The sequence below is a fragment of the Empidonax traillii genome, unplaced genomic scaffold (genome assembly GCF_003031625.1).
Source record: "Empidonax traillii isolate 1590-97213 ecotype Southwest subspecies unplaced genomic scaffold, ASM303162v1 scaffold309:size1915965, whole genome shotgun sequence".
Classification (NCBI taxonomy): Eukaryota; Metazoa; Chordata; class Aves; order Passeriformes; family Tyrannidae; genus Empidonax; species Empidonax traillii.
This window is the reverse complement of record NW_020955502.1, coordinates 1207640-1227443: the sequence shown is the minus strand read 5'-3', so window position 1 is coordinate 1227443 and position 19804 is coordinate 1207640. Positions and strand designations below refer to the sequence as shown.

The 19804-nt window shown below is 48.1% G+C and overlaps 1 protein-coding gene and 1 long non-coding RNA gene across 4 annotated transcripts in view; one reads left to right on the top strand and one right to left on the bottom strand.

Moving 5' to 3' along the window:
* The window catches only part of PDE4B (phosphodiesterase 4B), a 173526-nt gene that overhangs the window by 82507 nt on the left and 71215 nt on the right, over positions 1-19804 (top strand). Inside the window, exon 1 of one of the 3 annotated variants that reach the window (XM_027891115.1) lies at positions 1308-1433. The exons of the other annotated variants lie outside the window; for them this stretch is intronic. Within the exon in view, the coding sequence (XP_027746916.1) occupies positions 1387-1433 (47 nt within the window). The 5' untranslated portion in view covers positions 1308-1386. Of the gene's footprint in view, positions 1-1307; positions 1434-19804 lie in introns of those variants that run through there. 3 annotated transcript variants of the gene reach the window in all.
* On the bottom strand, positions 10481-15917 carry LOC114061080. Its single transcript, XR_003572036.1, has 3 exons — positions 15755-15917; positions 12496-12598; positions 10481-10722 (listed from the first exon to the last, which is right to left on the bottom strand). It is a non-coding gene; the product is annotated as an uncharacterized LOC114061080 (long non-coding RNA).

Here is a 19804-nt window from a genome sequence, read left to right as displayed (position 1 = left end):
ATGTCTGGGGACTTCAGCGGCAGGAAAAAAAAAAATCCAGCGAAGGCAAAATTTGCCGGTGCCTCCTGCGCATTCCTTGACATTGAACTTTTTGTTTCCCAGGCAGGAGGAAGTGTCGCATCCAGCCCGGCCCCATTAGCGTCCCCCTCCCTCGCCCCCGCAAGGTGCGGGTGGGCGGAGGTGCAGCCTGGGCAGGGACGCGTGGGCAGATCCCTTCCAGCCTTCCCGGTCCATGGCACTGTCGCCGCTGGAAGCGCTTTCATTCTCCTCTGTTTCTCCAGCTCTCCCTTTATCCCTGGATCCCCTCCCCGGCTGCGCGTCCCCGGCTCGGGCTCCGGCGGAGGTGCGTGGTGGGGGCAGGATTTTGGGAGCTGCTCCCCGTCTTCCCACCACCCACCCCCTGACGTCGGGATGCACCAGGGAGCTGTGCCGGGTTTGATGTTTAGCGGCGGGATTTAGATGTAAATCTTGTAAAATTCCATTTTATGCAGAGATTCACAAATCTGCTGTCGCTCATCGGGGCGAGGTCGCAGCTGCGGAGGTACCTGCTCTGAGGATTCTCCTGCAGGCACAGCACCTCGAGCCGGGCTGGGGAGGGCTGGAGAGGCAGTAGGGATCCTATCCAGGGACACAGCCCCGGTCCTGAGTGGCAGGAATAGCGCAGAGCTCTCCCCTCTCCGTGCAGAATGACCCCTGGCAGGGAGCTGGAAACCCTCGGAGAGCTTTGCTGCTGCGTCTGGTTTGGTGGGATGGATAAGCCAGGCCTTTTGCCACAGAGACCTGCTCCCTCCTGCCTGTAACACCTCACCTGGATGGGGACCTGTGTCCCCACGTAGCTGCCTGCACCCGTGTCACCCCGGGAATACCATCCCTGGGTTACACAGGAGGGACCCAGGAGCGGAGTTTCTGCAGCGTCAGAAAACTTTGATTCAGCTGTGAAGGTGCTGAATGAACGAGGGATATGACCTGGAAAGGATAAACAGGAAAAAGGGGATGTTTCTCCAGCTTTGAAAAGCCTTGCCTTTTCCCCCCCTCCCTGTCTTAGGATCACTGGAAGGGATTAAACAAATGAGAGCAGGAAACTGCAGTCAGGGTTTTGCCAGAAATAGATTTATTTTTTCTTTCTTCTGCTAGAAATGAAGAAATATGGGAGTCCGTAGAGGCTGTTCCACATGCACCCTCACATTTTGATTGCCAAGTCATTTGCATTCGTATATAAAGTGACATCCACCCTGCAATGGGAGTTGACATGTAATCACAAAGAATAAAAACTCCTGGAAACATCTCCGTGCCACTGATACAACTTCAGAAAGATACAAGTTTGGAATAAGCAGGAAATGTACTGAATATTTTCGGACGAGTAGAAGAGAAGTCTCATCTTGGAAGATGTTAAATATTAATATTTTACCTAATCGCCGTCATTCGTGGATTTGGTGAGTATTCCATGGGTTTGTCCGGATCAGAGCAGTTCTGGTGGGCAGAAGAGCTTGAAAGTGGTGATTTTACCTTGGTCAAAAGCAGCTGCTGAATGGGAACATTAAGGGGGTGCGTGTTCCTGGAGCTGTGGCATTGTCAGGTTGTTTAGTGAATATTTTCTTTTCTGATCTTTCCTGGTCAGATTTTGATCTGACAACGCACCCTCACAAATCACCTGGTAATTGGGGCTGTGGGAAAAGGGTGGGGAAAGGATGGAAAATTTGGTATTGTGCTTGGTTGTTTTCATTCTAAGGTGTACATGAACTGAAATTTTCATTTAAAAATTGATGAGTCCCTAAAACGTTCTTTTGCTTGAGTGATTTCGTGGTGCTACCTCTGCACCTTCTCCAGTCTGTTGTCAACTACTGTTGCATTTTAATAAGCAGATGGAGCTGCTGCTGCTGCCTCTGCTCTGATCTGGCCATGGTAGGGCAGAGGGAGGGGAGAGGGAAACTCCAGACTTGTGTCCTACCATGGGTGGCGCAGGATTGGGTTTGATAGACGGGACCAAAACGGGTTGCATTTTATAGGTAAAGACCTGCTGTTTGAGTTCAGTGATGAAACCATTGGGTAGTGTGATACACATGGTTTTCTAGTGTGGATAATCTGTGTAGTCCTTAAGGATACAGAATATAGAGATAATTTTATATCTTAGATATTCAAATGCTGATTCTGTAATCGTACCTATACACAGAAATATTCTGCTCTTACATAGCGTTTATTCTACGTAATCTCATTATTGCTTATAATCGTTTAACCTCTGCATTAGGCTCTGGGATGAACCTATAGCTTAGTATTTGTATATATTAATGAAAATATTGAGGCTCTGAGCCTTTAAAGGCACTGTGGAATGAGAGGGTGAGATTCCTTTCCCCAGAGCACAGCCTGCTCCTTGAGGAGAGCCGTGTGTGGTGTTTCAGGGACAGGAGAATGGAAAGGTAAATATTTAGAGAAGAGCAAAAATGCCTTATTATATTGTTGGAAGACCTCTGGTGACAGCAAACATTCAGAAAGGAAGCCAGTGGAGGCCCCTGGAGACACAGAGGCGGCAGGAAGAGGAAGGATGGAAGGTCCCACTGGTTGCTTGAGTTGTCTGTGTGTGGTGCTGGCTGTCCTCCCTTCCCAAGGGCCCAATCACCACCCCAGTCACGGTGGTGTGAGCTTTTCTTGATTGAAACCCCAACAGTGTTTGCCATTACCCTGCATAAAATGAGGGCTATGTCTTCCTGATGAATCGTTGGAGAGCTGAGGTGAGCGATCTCCCTTCCTCCGCTGTGCCGTGGGCTGGGGTGGACGGCAGGGTCCTTCTTTCTGCTGCTGCTGGTGCCAGCCCATGGAGCTACGGCAGTACCACTGCCCAGACACCCCCTGTCCTTCTGCAGGACAGACCTGATGGCACGTGCCCCCTCGCCGGCTCATGGGGCTGCTCCGTGCTCGGGGGGTGTTGACAGCACCGGTTCCTCCCCGGCCAAAGAGGTCCCACGTGTGCCAGGTCTGAAGGACAGAGATAAATGAGGATCCCATGGCTGTGCCTGACACAGCAGCAGGTGTTGCTGCTCTTCAGCAGAGCCTGTATCAGAACCATGGAGTCCTGGGATGATTTGTGTTGGAAGGGAACTCAAAGCTCATCTCATTCCTCTCCCTGCCATGGGCAGGGACACCTTCCACTAGCCCAGGTTGCTCCAAGCTCCATCCAGTCTGGCCTTGGACACTTCCAGGGACGAGGCAGCCACAGCTTCTCAGGGCAACCTGTGCCAGGGCCTCAGCTCCTCACAGGGAAGAATTTCTCCCTAATCTCTAATCTAAACTGACCTATCTTGGAATTTTTACCGTGGCTTTCCCTTGATGTTTTGCAGGGGGAGTTGGTTTGATTTACAAAGTTCATCTTGAGGAGGAGCCCTAGTAAGCTGAGACAGAGGAGTATGGGACCAGGAGGAAAGGAGTGGGAAGTGTTAATTGATTTGCCAGACTTACAAATGAAAGGAAGAGGAGAGACTGTGTACATTAGTTATGGACAGTGTGAATGTCTGTGCAGAGCAGAGGGAGTTATGGAAGTAAGTGTTTCATTTGGAGAAAGGAGAAATACATTCTGTGGTTGCAAGAGCAATATAAATAATTCCAGCTCTGGAAATGAACTGAAATAACACTGAACAACACCCTAATCCTAAGAGGGAGGTTTACTAGGGATGGGCCCAGGGGACAGGTCATTGCCATCTGATCAGTCGGTGAAGTTTCAGGTAATTAAAAGTGGACAGCTCAAAGGGAGCCTTGTCAGAATATGGATTTATGAAGGAGGGAATGGGGTTATCCTATAAAATTCACTTCGCCTGTGCACAAGGGGAAATAAAACATATTCCTCACCCCATGCTGGCCTAGTCAGTATTAGACTGAGTCTTGCTAATCCTGACCTGTGTAGCCTCTTGGTTGCTTGTTCAGAGCACACATCATGGCTGAGGCTCATTAATTGCTGTTACACATTTGCACTGCATATTCAGGCACTTTTTTCCTCTTTAGTAAATGTTTGGGTTTCCTCTGAGCTTCTTCTTCTGCTGTCCCATCATGCATAAGCAAACTCTTTTAACTAGAGCTTCACCCTGATCTAGTGGAAGGTGTCCCTGCCCATGACAGAGGATGAAGGGACCCCCATGAAGAGTCCCTTCCAAACCATTCCATGATTCCATGGAGCACCATGTTCTCCTCTGAGTTCAACAGAGGAGCTGGTGGTTCCTATCCACACCTGGACAATGTGGGACATCGGTCACCACTGATTTTTGGTGGCAGAGAGGAGACCTCTGCAATTGTGCCCTGCCTGGTATGGGACGTTGGAGCGTGTTTTGGGGTGATGGAAAATGGTTATGTGCAGTTGGGATTGCACCAGCACATCAGTCCCTGTAAATGCCTGGTGGCGAAATAGAGGAATTCACGGTTGGTGCTTGTTTGTAGGGCTGATTTCAAACTCTTGAATTCAGAATGAGTGTTGTGTTGGTGGGGGAGCAGAAACTGTCATGATATGAAGTGGTGGAACAAAAACCCAGGGCTCTGCTTCGGGCTGCCAGCACAGGGATCTCAGAGGTGCTCCACAGCCCCCCGTATAAGGGCAGCCAGAGGGGCAGGTCCTCTTGGAATATCTTTGTGCTGGAATAGAAACATGTTTATCTGAGGGGTGATAACCACAGGCCGCAGAACAGCCACCCTGACCTTAATTCTTTCAGCTCACTTGATTCAAGTGGAGATGTTTGCAGTTGGATGTGAGGCTGGAGGTGTTTTTCATAATGTGGTATCATACAGAATCATGGAAGCTTTTAGGTTGGAAAAGCCCACTGAGACTGTTCCCCCAACACTGCCAAGGCCACCACTGCCCCATGTCCCCAAGGGCCACAACCAAACGGCTTTTAAATCCCTCCAGGAATGGGGACTCTACCACCTCCCCAGGCAGCTGTGCCAGGGCTGGACAACCTTTCCAGGGAGAAATACTCCCAAATATCCAAGCTAAACCTCCCCTGCTGCAACTTGAAGCTGTTTCCTCTTGTTCTGTCCCTTGTTACCTGTGAGAAGAGACTGACCCCCACCTCACTTCACTGACATGAACTGACTTTGATTTTGATATTGAGTTTCAAAATACTCAAGGTTTGGTCTGTGATTATTTAACACTCTCCAATGCTGTGGATTAAAATCTGCTCTATCTTTAAGCTACCTGATTTTCCTGGGTTTTAGCCATAACTTTAGATGTACTTCAAACATTTTGGTTGTCTTCATGTATTAATTCCGTAGCCTTCTATAAATAGACAGAATTTCCAACAAAGAAATTATTTATATGCAGAAGGTAGATTTGAGAGACATAACTCAGAAGTCTGTAGGCACAATTCAGAAAGAGAAGGCCAAATATTTCTCCTGTGCTCACAAATGCCTGTAGGAAGCACAAAGAACCCACTGTTGAGATGTGTCTGCAGCAGAGACAATGCCTGGCTGAAACAGAGTTTTTAACAATAAAATAATGGGGATTTAATTGGCTCCAAGCAGTGCAGTGTTTGCTTTGGCTGTTTGGGAAGCTGGTTACAGAGGGATGCGTGTGGAGGAATGGGGTTGGTATTTAGTGACCTTTCCCTTCTCTTCGTGCTGTATCTTTTCAAGTTGTTCCTGGCTGGATTTTCATGCTGGTCTTGCAAGGCAGAAGATAAGAGTTAGAGTGTTTGAGGCCGCTCTTGACGTATTTACATTACCATATTTCCATTCATTATCTTGACTTCCAGGGAAATAATCTGTATAACTTCACTTGGATGGGAGACTTTTTAGCCAAGTTCATGTGCATCTCTATCTGTCACACACATGAAGTTGTTTTTCCAGTCTGTTACTCCTCCTCCTCCTCCATGACTTGTCCAAGTCCCAGCAGTCTGCCCTCCCTGGCTGCACACACCCCTCCGTGTGCTGGTCCTGTTGGGATGAGCCTGGATGGAGGAGCTGCCCTGGTGGGTCAGCAGCTGCTGCTCCCCAGCCTGGCTTTGGTGGTGTCTGTGAACACCCTTTGGGGTAGGTCATCCAGGAATAACCAGGAGGCCATGTGCTGACTTTCTCCAGGTTCACATGAGTCCAGAAGGATGTGGAGCTGCTGGAGCAAGTCCAGAGGGGCCACGGAGGTGTTCCAAGGGTCTGAGCCCCTCTGCTCTGGAGACAGGCTGGGGGTATTCACCTGGAGAAGAGAAGGCTCCAGGGAGACCTTAGAGCCCCTTCCAGTGCCTAAAGGGGCCCCAAGAGAGCTGGAGAGGGACTTGGGACAAGGGCCTGGTGAAACAGGACAAGGGGGAATAATTTCCCACTGCCAGAGAGCAGGGGTAGATGGGATAGTGGGAAGGTATTCTTGGCTGTGAGGGTGGGGAGGCCCTGGCACAGGTTGCCCAGAGAAGCTGTGGCTGCCCCTGGATCCCTGGAAGTGTCCAAGGTCAGATTGGACAGGTCTTGGAGCAATTTGGGCTAGTGGCAGGTGTTCCTGCCCAGGGCAGGTAGTTGGAATGAGATGAGCTTTAAGGTCCTTTCCAGCCTAAACCATTCTGGGATTCTCTGAATGCAAAAAGAGGTCTCAGCATTTTCTAGGAAGTTCTGGGGCTTTTTCTACTCTTGCATCTTAGCAGGCTTAGAAATGCAGATTCCTGTTTCTAAAGCTTTATCAGGATTTCCTTCATAAACCTCTTCTCCAGAGGCTAATAACCGGGATACAGATTTCTTTTAGCTCCAAACTCACTGGCAGATTAGGCAATCTCAGACAGTCAGCTGGTACAGTGAACAACACGATGGAAAAGGGGTTTCATCTCTACAGAAGAAATAAGTGAAATTTAAGAAGTGAAATTTCGGGTTCCTACTGACCTGGGATTTGTTACCGACGAAGAATTGCAGAAGTTGAGTGATTATTTTTTTTTACAGCCCCCACAGCTTGTGATTTACAGTTTTGCCATCCTGAGAACAGCTCCCTGTTCCCCCTGAGCCAGTCCCCTGCAATTTATCCCCTTTGCTCGTGGGAATAATGAAAGAGCTATTCCAGGGACCATGCAACATTCCCATCCAGTTACTCTGCCCAAGTTTCTTCTGCGCAGAATAAACCCAGGTGCACCCTGTGTAGGAGCTCCCTTGCCAGCACAGAGCAGGACAGATGGATGTTAGGCACTGTCCTCTGCTCCCCAGCTCCAAAGCTCAGCCGGAATTTAACCCTGAGAACTAAACAAAGGCTTTTGCTGCAGGTTTCCGTCCTTGCTGACATCCTACTCAGCCCTGGGTTGTCACGTGGGGTTGTCACCAGCAGCCGTGGTGTTCACTCCTTATGCAGACAGGACTCCTAGAAGGACTTTTCAAAGATTAAAAATCTTTCTCAACAAACTGCAAAAACAAATCTATAACCGTTATCCACCTCCTATTCCCACTGGCTCTGTCCTGGGAGCTCTGGATTGTGGCAGATGGATGTCAGTGCTTGGCTGCCACCAGATTCGAGCTGTGTCAAACCAGACACTGCTCAGGGAGCATCTTTGCTGCTCATTTTCAGGGCAGCCACATAAAAAAGAAAGATTTTGAAGCCTTCCATCATAGAATCATGGAACAACAGAATCACAGAATTGTGGAATCACAGAATCGTGGAATCACAGAATCACGGTCATAGAGTCATGGCATAATAGAATCACAGAATCATGGAATAATAGAATCATAGAGTCATGAAATCACAGACTACCTTGAGTTGGAAGTGACCCACAGGGTCACCAAGTCCAGCTTGTAACACAGAACGGAATATGACAGTGTTGATAACGTGGGGTTTTTTATAAGGGTTGGGAAATTAAGCCCTAAACTGTCTAAATTAGAGCAGAAAGAGCCATTCTGTTACCTTTGGAAGCACAAAGAGTGTCCTTCCTCAGCATTTTTATCATAGATCACAGAATCACAGACTGGTTTGGGTTGGAAAGGACCTTAAAGATCCCCTCATTTCCCCCCCTCCCCCACCCCATGGGCAGGGCTGATCCCTGATACATGTTATAATCACAGTTTATTGATTTAAACACAAACTCGGTAAAGGGACAGAAGAAAAGGAATAAAACAGCAAAGGTTTTACAAGAGAGAGAGAGAAAAAAAGCACCTCATTTTCATTCTGGTGAATGAGCTGCGGGTTTTTCATTCTCCCAGTTCTGTGGAGTTCACCAGACGTGCGGGGCTGGTTTGAAAGCTCCCGGTGACGTCAATGGAGCAGCGAAATGAGAGCAGCACCCGGCACAGGGCGACAGCTCCGGCACAGCCATCCATCCCCACCCTGGCACCGCTCCAACCCCGCCACTTCCAGCACCAACACCTCCCCAGGACTCGGGGAATAATTATTTTCCTGCGTTGCAATTAACAAATAGTCAGATTAGAACCCGCAGCTGCCAAATGTATTAAAGAGCTGAAGCTCTTTGCGAAATTCTGGAAGTTTCAAAATCAAATTGCAAAGTAACAGGATTGTTGTTTGGCTTATAAAGGGATTTATCAATCATTTTGCAGGACTGGTTCTCCCCCACCCTGATTACTTGTATCATTTTGTCGCTTTTTTTATGTAGCTCTCAGTATAAATTCTAGGACATAAAATGCCTACAAGCTTTAATAGCAGTTTATCTTTTTTTAGCTTTTTTCTTTCTGGTTTTTTTTTTCTTTTTGTTTTGTTGGGTGTTTTTTTGGGTTTTTTTTTAAGGAAAGCATATGAAAACGTGTTAATTGTATCAATCCAACTGTTAAAGCTGAAAACAGTAGGAAATCAAACCGTGACACTGAGCCGGAGAATTCCTGCTGTGTGCTGGGAAGCCACACGTCCTCATGCCACAGCACCTTTGGTTTACAGGGATTGTCGCAGCTCATCCAGCCCTTCTTGTCCCAGGTGTTAAATCTGGCTGTGTGAGCACAGGACAGCGTCTCCTCAGCCCCCATGGAGCACAGGAGGGGCAGATACCGGGAGAAACAGGAATCGGGGTGGAGATGTAGTGATGGCCAGGGCGAGGTCTCAGAACACGGCAGGGAAGGGGGGGATCGTGTAGAAAAAAATAAAATAGTCTTAACTCTCTCTAGCACTATTAAGAACTAAACTCCCAAGCTTCTACACCTTGGTGATGGGGTAAATACAAAAAGCAGAGCCACAGAACTGTCTTCAGAGATTGGAGAGCAGGGAAGGGCATCAGGAGACCTCTGCAAGCCAGGGGAGCACCCAGTGGATATGCCCTCCTTAGGATGGACATCACTGCCTTCCCCTCTGAAAGCATTCAAGTAGAATCATGGAATCCTGGAATGGTTTGGGTTGTGAATGACCTCAAAGCCCATCTCATTCCACCACTGCCGTGGGCAGGGACACCTTCCAGCAGACCAGGTTGCTCCTGGCTTTCCCCTGGGGCTCCTCACCCGATTCCTCTGGGACTGGGAGCAGCTCAGCACTAAAAAGGCTCCAATTAGTGCCCCATGTGCTTGGATTTGCATGACACTTGTGTTTGTAATGCAAGTGTCAGATGTGGACTTTGAGATTGGGATGATTCCCTTCGACCTCTCACTTAGCTTCCCAGAGAGCTGCTGGACCACTTACAGCATTTCCAATTGCGACTGGGGGGGACTCTGTTTAATGCTGTGCCCCCACATTTGCTGTGGAAAAGTGATGCTCGGGTGTTCCCTCGACCCTGAAAGCTCAAGGATATTCCAGTGTCACATTTATCCATGTTTTCGTAGATGAAAGCACTAGGTATAGGTCTGTTGGTGAAATAAGAGTGAATTGATCCAAAGGGCTTGATTTCTTTAGAAAATGTTTTTAGAAGCCATGGATAAAACATAATAACTCAAAAATATAGACACCTGGAATTAATGTATCATTTGATGATTTAAGTAATACAGTTTTGGGGGAGGAATCCACACAAAGCAGAGGACTGGAAAAAGCCAATCAATATGTGCTGGTAAAAATGCTCAGATAGTAGTGTGGACTATTGCCTCCACAGGATTAAAATCTGTCATGGACAGCAGCCAATTAAAAGCAGATTTGTCCCATTTAAAGCAGCAGATTCCATGTTCTCTCTCCTGGCTTGGGAGCATTTCGATTTCAGAGGTTTGGCCCACTCTCAAAAGCACCAGCATGAGCAAAACACAGCAGATGTGATTGGTGGGTTTGTTTATAGGAGTAAGAGAATTAGGAGAGGAACTGGATTTGATAGACAGGATATATTTGGCTTTTAGGAGAGCATGAAATACAACTTGGAGTATTCCAGTTGACTCTCATGATGGGGGAACTTTAATCTGGCCACAAACTGGCTAGGAGCTGAGGAGGAGAGTGGGCGGTCCAGGAGCATCCATGGAATCCGACAAGGACAGGCTGCTTGTTACTTAGCCTGGAGGAATTAATATCTGTAGAGAGATGAGCAAAACTCTTGATGTCTAAAGGCTGGAAAAATGACAAATAAATCCTTGGTTTTCTTCATGTTATTCTCAGAGAAGGAGAGGGAGCTGGGAAGGGTAGACAGAGCGTGGAGGTGCTCTGGGTGGGCTGGCAGGAAAAGGGGAATGAGGATGAACCCAGAGATGCTGAGAATAACAAGAGAAATAGTCTGGTAGTCACTGTGCAGTGTGGAAAGGACTGTTTGGTGGAGCAGCCTGAGTATCTAGGGCAGCACTGACGTATTTCCAATGAAGTCACAGCAGTTTTCAGGAGTTCAGGGTTTGAAGCGGCAGACGAAGCAGATTCAGCACGACACAGTGGAGAGGGCTGGGGGGTACCTGCAGGAGTGGGATGGACACGGTGCTCGCTGTTAACTGCCCACAGACTCTACCAGTTCTTGGCCTCAGAGAACCTGGAACCAAGTCTGAAAATCCCATACACGTAAATTCAGTGTTTTTTTGTGATTTCCAGCCCGGCTCTAGGGACCCGAGCAGATGGCTTTACTTGTGAGTTTTTGGGAAGGAGATTGTGCTGCAAGTGAGATGAGCATGGAAGTGCTGCCCATGGAGCAGGCAGAGCCTTGGGGGAGTCATCTTGATACATCCTGACTGGGGAGGGAATTACTCATGAGCTCAGCATACCCTGGCCCTGTCTGCTGGCACCCAGAAACACCCAGTGCCTGGGGCTGACCAGCATGGGCAGCAGGTATGGGGGGAGATTCTGTCCCACTACCCCACCCAGGTGAGAGCAGAGCTGCCTCCAGCCCTGGGGAACAACAGCAGAAGGATGTGGAACTTCTGGAGCGAGTCCAGAGGGGCCACGGAGGTGCTCCAAGGGCCTGAGCTCCTCTGCTCTGGAGCCAGGCTAGGAGAGCTGGGGGTGTTCACCTGGAGAAGAGAAGGCTCCAGGGACAACTTAGAGCCCTTCCAGTGCCTAAAGGGGCTCCAAGAGAGCTGGAGAGGGACTTGGGACAAGGGCTTGGAAGGACAGGACATGGGGAATGGAATGATTCCCACTGCCAGAGGGCAGGATTAGGTGGGATATTGGGAGGGAATTCTTGGTTGTGAGGGTGGTGAGGCTCTGGCACAGGTTGCCCAGAGAAGCTGTGGCTGCCCCATCCCTGGGAGTGTCCAAGGTCAGGCTGGGTGGGGCTTGGAGCAACCTGGTCTAGTGAAAGGTGTCCCTGGGATTCTATGCTAATACATAAGGAGAAGGGTTTTATTCAGCCAAAAAGTAAACTTTTGATGTTGTTAATATTCTTTCAGTGAAAATGTTGTGAAGGTAAAGGCTGCAGATGTACTTTGAGATGTGCATAAATACCAGAAGATGAAAGAACAGAACACTTTTGGAAATGAGGTTGTGAAGTCAGATGGGGAAAGTCCTTTCTTAGTCCTGTCATTCTGTCAGTCACCTCCAAGTCTTAGGTGGGGCTCTGCCCTACAATTCCCAAAGATTTTGGTATTCACTGAAAATGGCAAACACCACTTTGGTGTAGCACATAAGCACAGACAACACCTATGTAATGTGGTTAACTATTTTTTGGAGGTAACTGTTGGTGTTTCTTGGAGGCTGATGGAGTAAGAGCAGGGCATTTCTATTGTTTCATACTACTTTGTTGTGCTTTTTGAATTAAACTCTATCAAACTGATGCACCATTCTGCTCTAGCTGCTAAGGGATGTATATTTTAATTAGCTCACAGAATCACAGAATGGTTTGAGTTGGAAGGGAACTTAAAGCCCATCCCATTCCACCCCCTGCCATGGGCAGGGTCACTTTCAACTATCCCGGGTTGCTCCAAGCCCCGTCCAACCTGACCTTGGACACTTCCAGGGATGGGGCAGCCACAGCTGCTCTGGGCAACCTGTGCCAGGGCCTCACCACCCTCACAGGGAAGAATTCCTTCCCAATTTCCCATCTAACCCTGCCCTCTTGCAGTGGGAAACTATTCCCTGTGTCCTGTCCCTCCAGGCCCTTGTCCCAAGTCCCTCTCCAGCTCTCTTGGAGCCCCTTTAGGCACTGGAAGGGCTCTAAGTTGTCCCTGGAGCCTTCTCTTCTCCAGGTGAACACCCCCAGCTCTACCAGTCTAGACAATCTCTTTCTTTTTGATTACCTGGATCAGATCCCTGGACTTGTTCCCTTATGTTTCTGTGATTCCAGGTGTATTTCTCTCTCTCAGTGGTTTTAGCTGCTGTCTGCAGGAGGACTGTTCTGGGCTGCCAGGACCAGAAGTGTGTGATAGGGAATTGTTACCTGAAAACCCCCAAGTCTGGAATACGCTGATTCTGTGGGATGGGGAGCAGAGGCCTTCACATTGGGTGTGTCACATTCATTGCATTCCAGTAAAACACTGAACAGCTTTTGTTTTTATGGTATGACCACATAAACCCTGACCCCCCAAATCTGTTTTGTTTAATAGTAAGCCCCTGATGGCTGATTTTGCATGCAGTACACAGAGGAGCATGACTATTCTGGGATATGATCCCAGTAACAGTGGTGAGTCATCAGCTGCAGCAGCAGCAATGATATGAGGAGCTATTTATTACGGCCTCTCTAAGCTGTGAATTCGTCTAAGCAGTGAGTTCATGTAGAAATTATGTAATTATTCCTCCTGGATGGTTTCTCTTATTGGTTTGTAATTACAAAATATTCTCAGAACACTTTTGTATTTTAAAATTAAGTCCTCAGAATGACTTAATGAAAGAAGAACCGAGAGATTATATCTTACCTTGTTTATGTTTGTTTTATTTGACTTATCAGCGATACAGTTTTCTAGTGTTGTTGCACTAAGTTCACCTTTCTTTGCAAAACTTTATAGTGCATCATTTGCTGGTTTGTACACCTACAAACAAGTGTTTGGGGTAAAATCATCTGGTCTTGGAAACTGGCAGGAGTGGAATTCCGGGTAGGATTTTACAGCTTGTTTCTTGGGTGGGAGAACAGCTGGATCGAGATGGGCTTTAAGGTCCCTTCCAAACCAGAATCATTCTGGAATTCTGGGATTCCATGATATCTGGAATTTTTTACAAACCTGGAGAGAACAGCTTTCTTCACTTTCTGAATGAGCAAGCCATGTGCCTTATCCTGGAGCAGGACTTATCTCCTTGTAGTACCTGGCTTGTGTCTGCTCACACCAGCAGAGCCTGTTAGTGATGACTTCAGGTGAAAGGAGACCAAGACATCCAAATTCACTTGGGTAATGGTTTGATTCCCTGCCATGTTTCTGAGACTCAATCTTTGTGCTTTATGTGTGTCTTTGGAACACCAGGGAATTTGTTTTGACGTTGTCATACATTGGGTACACAAAGGCAAAAGGTCTTGACCCCTGCACAGTCTATCACAGAATTTCAGACTGGTTTAGGTTGGGAGGGACTTCAAGCTCATGTCATTTCAACCCCCTGCCATGGGCAGGGACACCTTTCACTAGACCAGGTTTCTCCAAGCCCCATCCAGCCTGGTCATATTCCCCCCACTGTCTCTGCCCACCTGAAATGTGGAGGTGCACTTGTTTATTTGTAGCTGAGTGACAGGTTTGTCAATGGAACGCTGCCACAGCATTGAGATGGAATTTTTTGTCTTTGCCTAGAGCTGAAAAGTGAAAAAAGGGCCTCCCACTAGACTTCAAAGCAGCCTGTGTTCCTATTGGTACCTCTGGGAACAGGAGATGCTTTCATACTGCCCCACCTGGAATCCCCTTGTGAGCTGAGCCACAGCATATCCAAGAAGTACATTTTGAGGTGTAGATGGGGACCTTCCCAACTAAAATTTTATTGGCAGTTTTGTCACCCACAGGAGCAGGTCTGGTTTTGGTTTTTTTTGGCGTAACCTAACCAGATACAAGGTGGAGCAGGAAGTAGTAGATCCGTGTCTTTGGTACAGAATATATTTTGCAGTGATTCAAAGGCTGTAGATTAAAAAAAGACTAAAGAGATAAACCTGTTGTGTCATGCATAGATGCTGAGGGGAGGCAGAGGCAGCTGGGTGCCAACAGGGCACCTGGTCAGTGAGGCTGCAGAATTTGGCCCCAAAATTTTCCTGAGATTGGAGGAAGGGGCCATGATGCAGCTCTCTGCTAATCAGAGGCTCCACACTTGGTTTTTTGAGGGGTTAGATAAACATGTCTTAGATTAAATCACTATTTAAAAGTGAAAAAAAGCCATGCCCTTCTATTTATAATCTTTTCCTTAGAACTGTGCTGTAAACTCATTATAGCTTGGATGTTTCAAAACTTAATACAGAAGGTGAACTAGCAAGGCTCTTGAAAAGTTCTAAAACACCTTTATTGTCCAGTTATCTTACGTTAGTACATTGTTTTTACACTGACCTTATATAATTTTGTTTTAATCTTTATTATATAAAATTTCTGTTCAGTTTTTAGCTCTCCCTGAGGAATAGTCATTTAAAGATAATTTAGCAGTAAGTTTAAAAGGAGAGATTAATGAAAAATACGAAGGTGGTGGTGAAACAGGTCTGTCTTAGGTGCGTCATTCAAGGTCCTATTGGGTGTTAGAAATTAGATGACTTTTTTTTTCCCCCAAGATAAGTAGAATCACAGAATCATTAAGATTGGAAAAGCCCTGTGAGACCATCAAGTCCAACCCTTCCCCAGCACTGCCAAGGCCACCTCTGCCCCATGTTCCCAATTGCCACATCCACATGGCTTTTAAATCTCTCCAGGGACAGGGACTCCAACACTGCCCTGAGCAGCCTCTTCCAAAGCCTGACCATCCTTTCCATGAAGAAATTCTTCCTCATGTCCAACCTGAACCTCCCCTGGCACAACTTCACACCATTTTCTCTTGTCCTGTCCCTTGTTCCCTGGGAGCAGAGCCCGACTCCCACCTGGCTCCACCCTCCTGTCGGGGAGCTGCAGAGAGCCAGAATGTTCCCCCTGAGCCTCCTTTTCTCCAGGGTGAGCCTCCCGAGGTCCCTCAGCTGCTCCTGGTGCTCCAAACCCTTCCCCAGCTCCCTTCCCTTCTCTGGAAAGTTAATGCAGCAGATTTCTGTCTCAAAGCCTTCAGTGTGGTGCCATAGTGAGGTGTAAGCTGGAGGTCTGGATTGCAGCAGCATCTATAGGGTAGATAAGGAATGAGCTGTCCCACTCCTGATGGCCTCAGAATCCCTGATCCTGGCTCTTGTTCTTTCAGGAGCTGTTCCATCCACAAGCCCCTTATGCAGTGTGCTGAGTCTGGCCATGGGATCAGTGGCTCAGTGTCCCCTGCCCACCTGTGTCCCTGTAGTGGGGCCAGCTCAGCTCCATAAATCCCTGGAACACGTGCATTGCTTCGCCTGGGGTGAACATTGTGCCGGGCGGGAGCAGGGAGGGGGAGAGGGCCCATCCGCTGGCGGGCTGAGCCCTGGAAAAACTTTACCGTAAAAACACCCAGGGAAAGATACTGAAGCAGCTGGAGGAAGTGCAGGCAGGGATTTCTTATAAATCATCTCTGTGTCTGCTAAAAGGAGAATTCCTGCACACGTCAACTGTACCCTACTCCAGCGAGAGCCCCGGGGGTGTTGGAGCTGGGTGACATCACAAGGAGAAGGAATGAATTCACAGGGAGGGTGACACCAGGGAACTGAATTCCTGGGTTTACCGGCTGAGTTGTGTCTGGCAAAGCAGAGCAGGGAAAAGCAGAGCACCAGGAGAGGTTTGATAAGTGTCTTAGTTGTGATCTGAGTCCCGTTTTGGGGCCAAGTTGGTGTCCTACACAAACGTTTCCTGTTAACTCTTTCTGAGGGGGAGGAGCAGAAGGGAAGGGGCTGCTTTTGTGCACTGTCCACAGCAGTCCCGGTGTTGGGCCAGCTTGTCCAGTCCCCTGTGACCACCTTGGTAGGGTCATGGAGCTCCCAGTATTACACAAGACCATAGCTGGGGAGAGCAGCTTGATTCCATCTGTTTGCAGTTAGAGACACTTATGAGAACAGAGATTTACTGGGGAAAGTGGCAGTGAAGGAGATGCTGTAGCTCACCATGTAAAGTGCATAAAAGGACTTTCTGGGAAGAGAATAAATATTGGCTGAAGGAATAGACGTCCATGAGTGAAGGTTTGAAGTGGGTCTATGTTGAATGTCCTAGTTTCACTCACATCACAAAAGGCTGCCTACATTTTTTCATCTGTAAAGATAGTAAATTGTTTGGAGTGGAGTCTGGAAGAACAAGCTGACCCCCTTTTGCTTTACTGCATTAAAATGATAGTGTTTTAAGAACAATTCTATTAAGCTCTATACTCACTGCTGCTCTCCTAGACCCCTTTTAGCTCCAGTAAATCTGATAACTGATGAAATATTATACATTTGTTTCAGATTAAAAGTATTAAGAACTAGATTCTAGAATAAAAAGTCTGTTTTCATGAGGAAACGCAGAAAACTGTGAAAGCCCTAGCAAAGATATCACTTTCCACCAGGTCTGACGTGTCAGCACGACAGTGTGTGGAAGGATGAACAGTGTGCAGCTGATGTATTTCAGAACATTCTTAATGCAGGCTGGAAGGTGCTGGGGCTGCAGAGGTGCACAGGCAGAGGGGGAACATTTCATAGAATCATGGAACAGTTTAGGTTGGAAGGGACCTTAAAGACCATCTCATCCCATCACCCTGCCATGAGCAGGAACACCATCCACTATCCCAGGTTGCACCAAGTCCTACCCAACCCGGCCTTGGACACTTCCAGGGATGGGGCAGCCACAGCTTCTCTGGGCAACCTGTGCCAGGGCCTCCCCACCCTCACAGGGAACAATTCCATCCCAATATCCCATCTAACCCTGCTCCCTGGCAGTGGGAAGCCATTCCCCCTTGTCCTATTCCTCCAGGCACTTGTCCAAAGTCCTTCTCCAGCTCTCCTGGAGCCTCTTTAGGCACTGGAAGGGGCTCTAAGGACTCCCTGGAGCCTTCTCCAGTGAACATCCCCAGCTCTCCCAGCCTGTCTCTGGAGCAGGAGAGCTCCAGCCCCCAGAGCATCTCCATGGCCCTTTATAGAATATGGGATGGAGTTTGTGAGTATCAACCAGCCCCCTCACATAACACTTCACTTTCCTTGTCAGCGCTTCCGTTCATCCATCAATAACTCTGCAGTTCCTCCCCAGAAGGGCTGTAATTTGTCAGGGCTGGTGCTGCAAAGCTGAGTCCAAGGTAGCAAGCTCCCGTGCCAGGGAGTCGAGACCATGGCACAGCTCCTGCAAACTCACAGCTGGGGACTGCACAGCAGCCAAGATTTCCAGCCCAAATTCTGTATCTCTTTGCTTCTCTGAGTTTAAGTCGTAAACTTACCAGTCACACATTTTTCTGTAATTTAATATCTTTTCCGTGGCTTCATTTTCTCTTCTGTATTAAAAAAAAAAAAAAAAGAAAAGGAAAAGCTCTCCTGGGCATGAATGAGGATTTATGTAATAGGTTGCAATGGCTCCATCAAAGCCATTGTGCTCTGTCTTGTGAATATCTATTTAATCAGTGGTTTTAAAAGACCTTATTTGTGCTAAGTGATTTTTCTTTCTTAGACTGCAGCAAGAATCTCCTACTCTTGTGGAGACGGAGCTCAGCCAGTCCAGCTACTCTGGGCTTGAATGGCACTATTGAACCAGCTTTGTGCTGGCAAAAGGTTCAAGTACCAGAGATGCTATTTAGATGATTATGGAGCTGCTGCAGGAGTTGGGGAGGGAGCATTGCAGGATGCTACTTCTCTGATGAAGTACTGGGGTGTATTAACTGATCTGTTATGCTCAAGTCAACAAGGAGCTTGGTTGTGCTTGCATTTTCCACACTACAGATTTGTTGGAGCAGCTGTATGGGTGGCCTCTGTAATTTAGAAGTTAGGCCAACTCTTGATGTCTTGGAGGCACCCAGGAGGTTTCAGCCCCTGCTCCCAGAGAGAACTTTGCTCCATCAGCCCTCGAAGAGCTGCTCTCACCGTGCAGGTCAGAGCACTGTGCAGTGAAGCCACCACTGGGCCAGGGTGTGGGAGAGTCATGGGAAGGTGAGGCTCAGCAGCATGTCCGTGGTTGTGTTCTCAGTTCTCAGGCTGTCTCAGTGATCACTGACTTTTTGCTTCCACCTCACCCAAGGCAACGGGAAGGGCTGGGAGTTCATTCTAGCTTTGTTCACTGTGACAACTGGAACCCATGATTATAAATTTAGGGAAAATTTGGGGTTTCTGTGTGGTGAGTTAACAGCACACACAGAAACGTTGATGTTTATAGCTTAAATCACAGAACATTTCTTACAACAGTAAAGTAAAAAGCCATCGTGGTTAAGATGTTCTGACCCATAATAACTCTTTGCACCTCAGCAGGGTGACTCCTGCATGGCCTCCCAGCCTGGCAGAGGCTGTTTTCCCCTCTGCTCCGTGTCACTGAACATGCTGCACAGTCTTGCCCAATTAAAGCAGAACCTTGGCAGAAAGCAAAAATCACCAACCATTTAGGGCTGACTGCTCAGCACAGAAGGGCTTGACATTAGGGTTTTGTTCCCTGTTGCCTCCCCTGCCACCCTGCTATCTTGTTTGCTCTTCACATGACTGGCCATCAGGCCCTGGATATCTGTGTGGCATTTGATGTCCCCTCGGTCAGATGTTGTGCTGGGTGACGCCAGGGCACTATTATAGGGTGTCACATTTTATCCTGGTTGAGCCATATCCAGAGAATACCCGTTGTTTGCCTCCCACTCCGGCTCTGTGATCTTGATCGTTCCCAGACGCTGCCGGAGGCTGGCAGACGGGTGGCACACAGGACCTCGCTCTGGGACTGATTGGTTTCTTGGCCATCATCCAGTTCCAAGCACATCAACACATTTGCAGAAAGGTTTCCTAACTTGAAAACTCAGGGCTGGCCTGAGCTCTTCCATGAAGGACGGAAGGAGACAGATTTCTGCTGGAGTTCAGCAAAAGCCCAGAGGGGGAAAGTTTCAGGAGCTGCATCTTGGCTTGGGCTGGAGAAGACAAGAGGCCTGAGGTGGGGTGGGAGGGGGTGCACTGAAGCTAAGTCTCCTTCTAGTTTCCTGCTGGGATTTAATCTCAGCTCAAACAGGCTAATTTAAATCCACCTTTCCAACGGAAACGATATGGCTGGCAGCGATTTAGCCTGGGAAGCTTTGCTGCAAGCAAACAAAGGGTTAAACACCCTGTTGGGTGCTGAGTTGCAGGAAAAAGGCTTCCTTCTGAAGCTTGTAGAGTTATTGACCTGAAAAGCAGTATCGAGCACACACCGCTGGGCTCAGCCCTGCAGGAGGTGTTGGTGTGCACAGGGTGTTTGTTCAGAGCCCCGGCATCGCTGGGGCCTGGGGTACTGCAGCCCTGCCTGCCCTGCCTGCCCTGCCTGCCACCCCAGTGTCCCCCCCATCCAGTCCCCCAGCAGGGCTTTCAGCAGCTCCTCAATAGTTGTGGGTGTTTTCACAGAAACACAGAATCGTTAGGGTTGGAAGGGACCTCTGGAC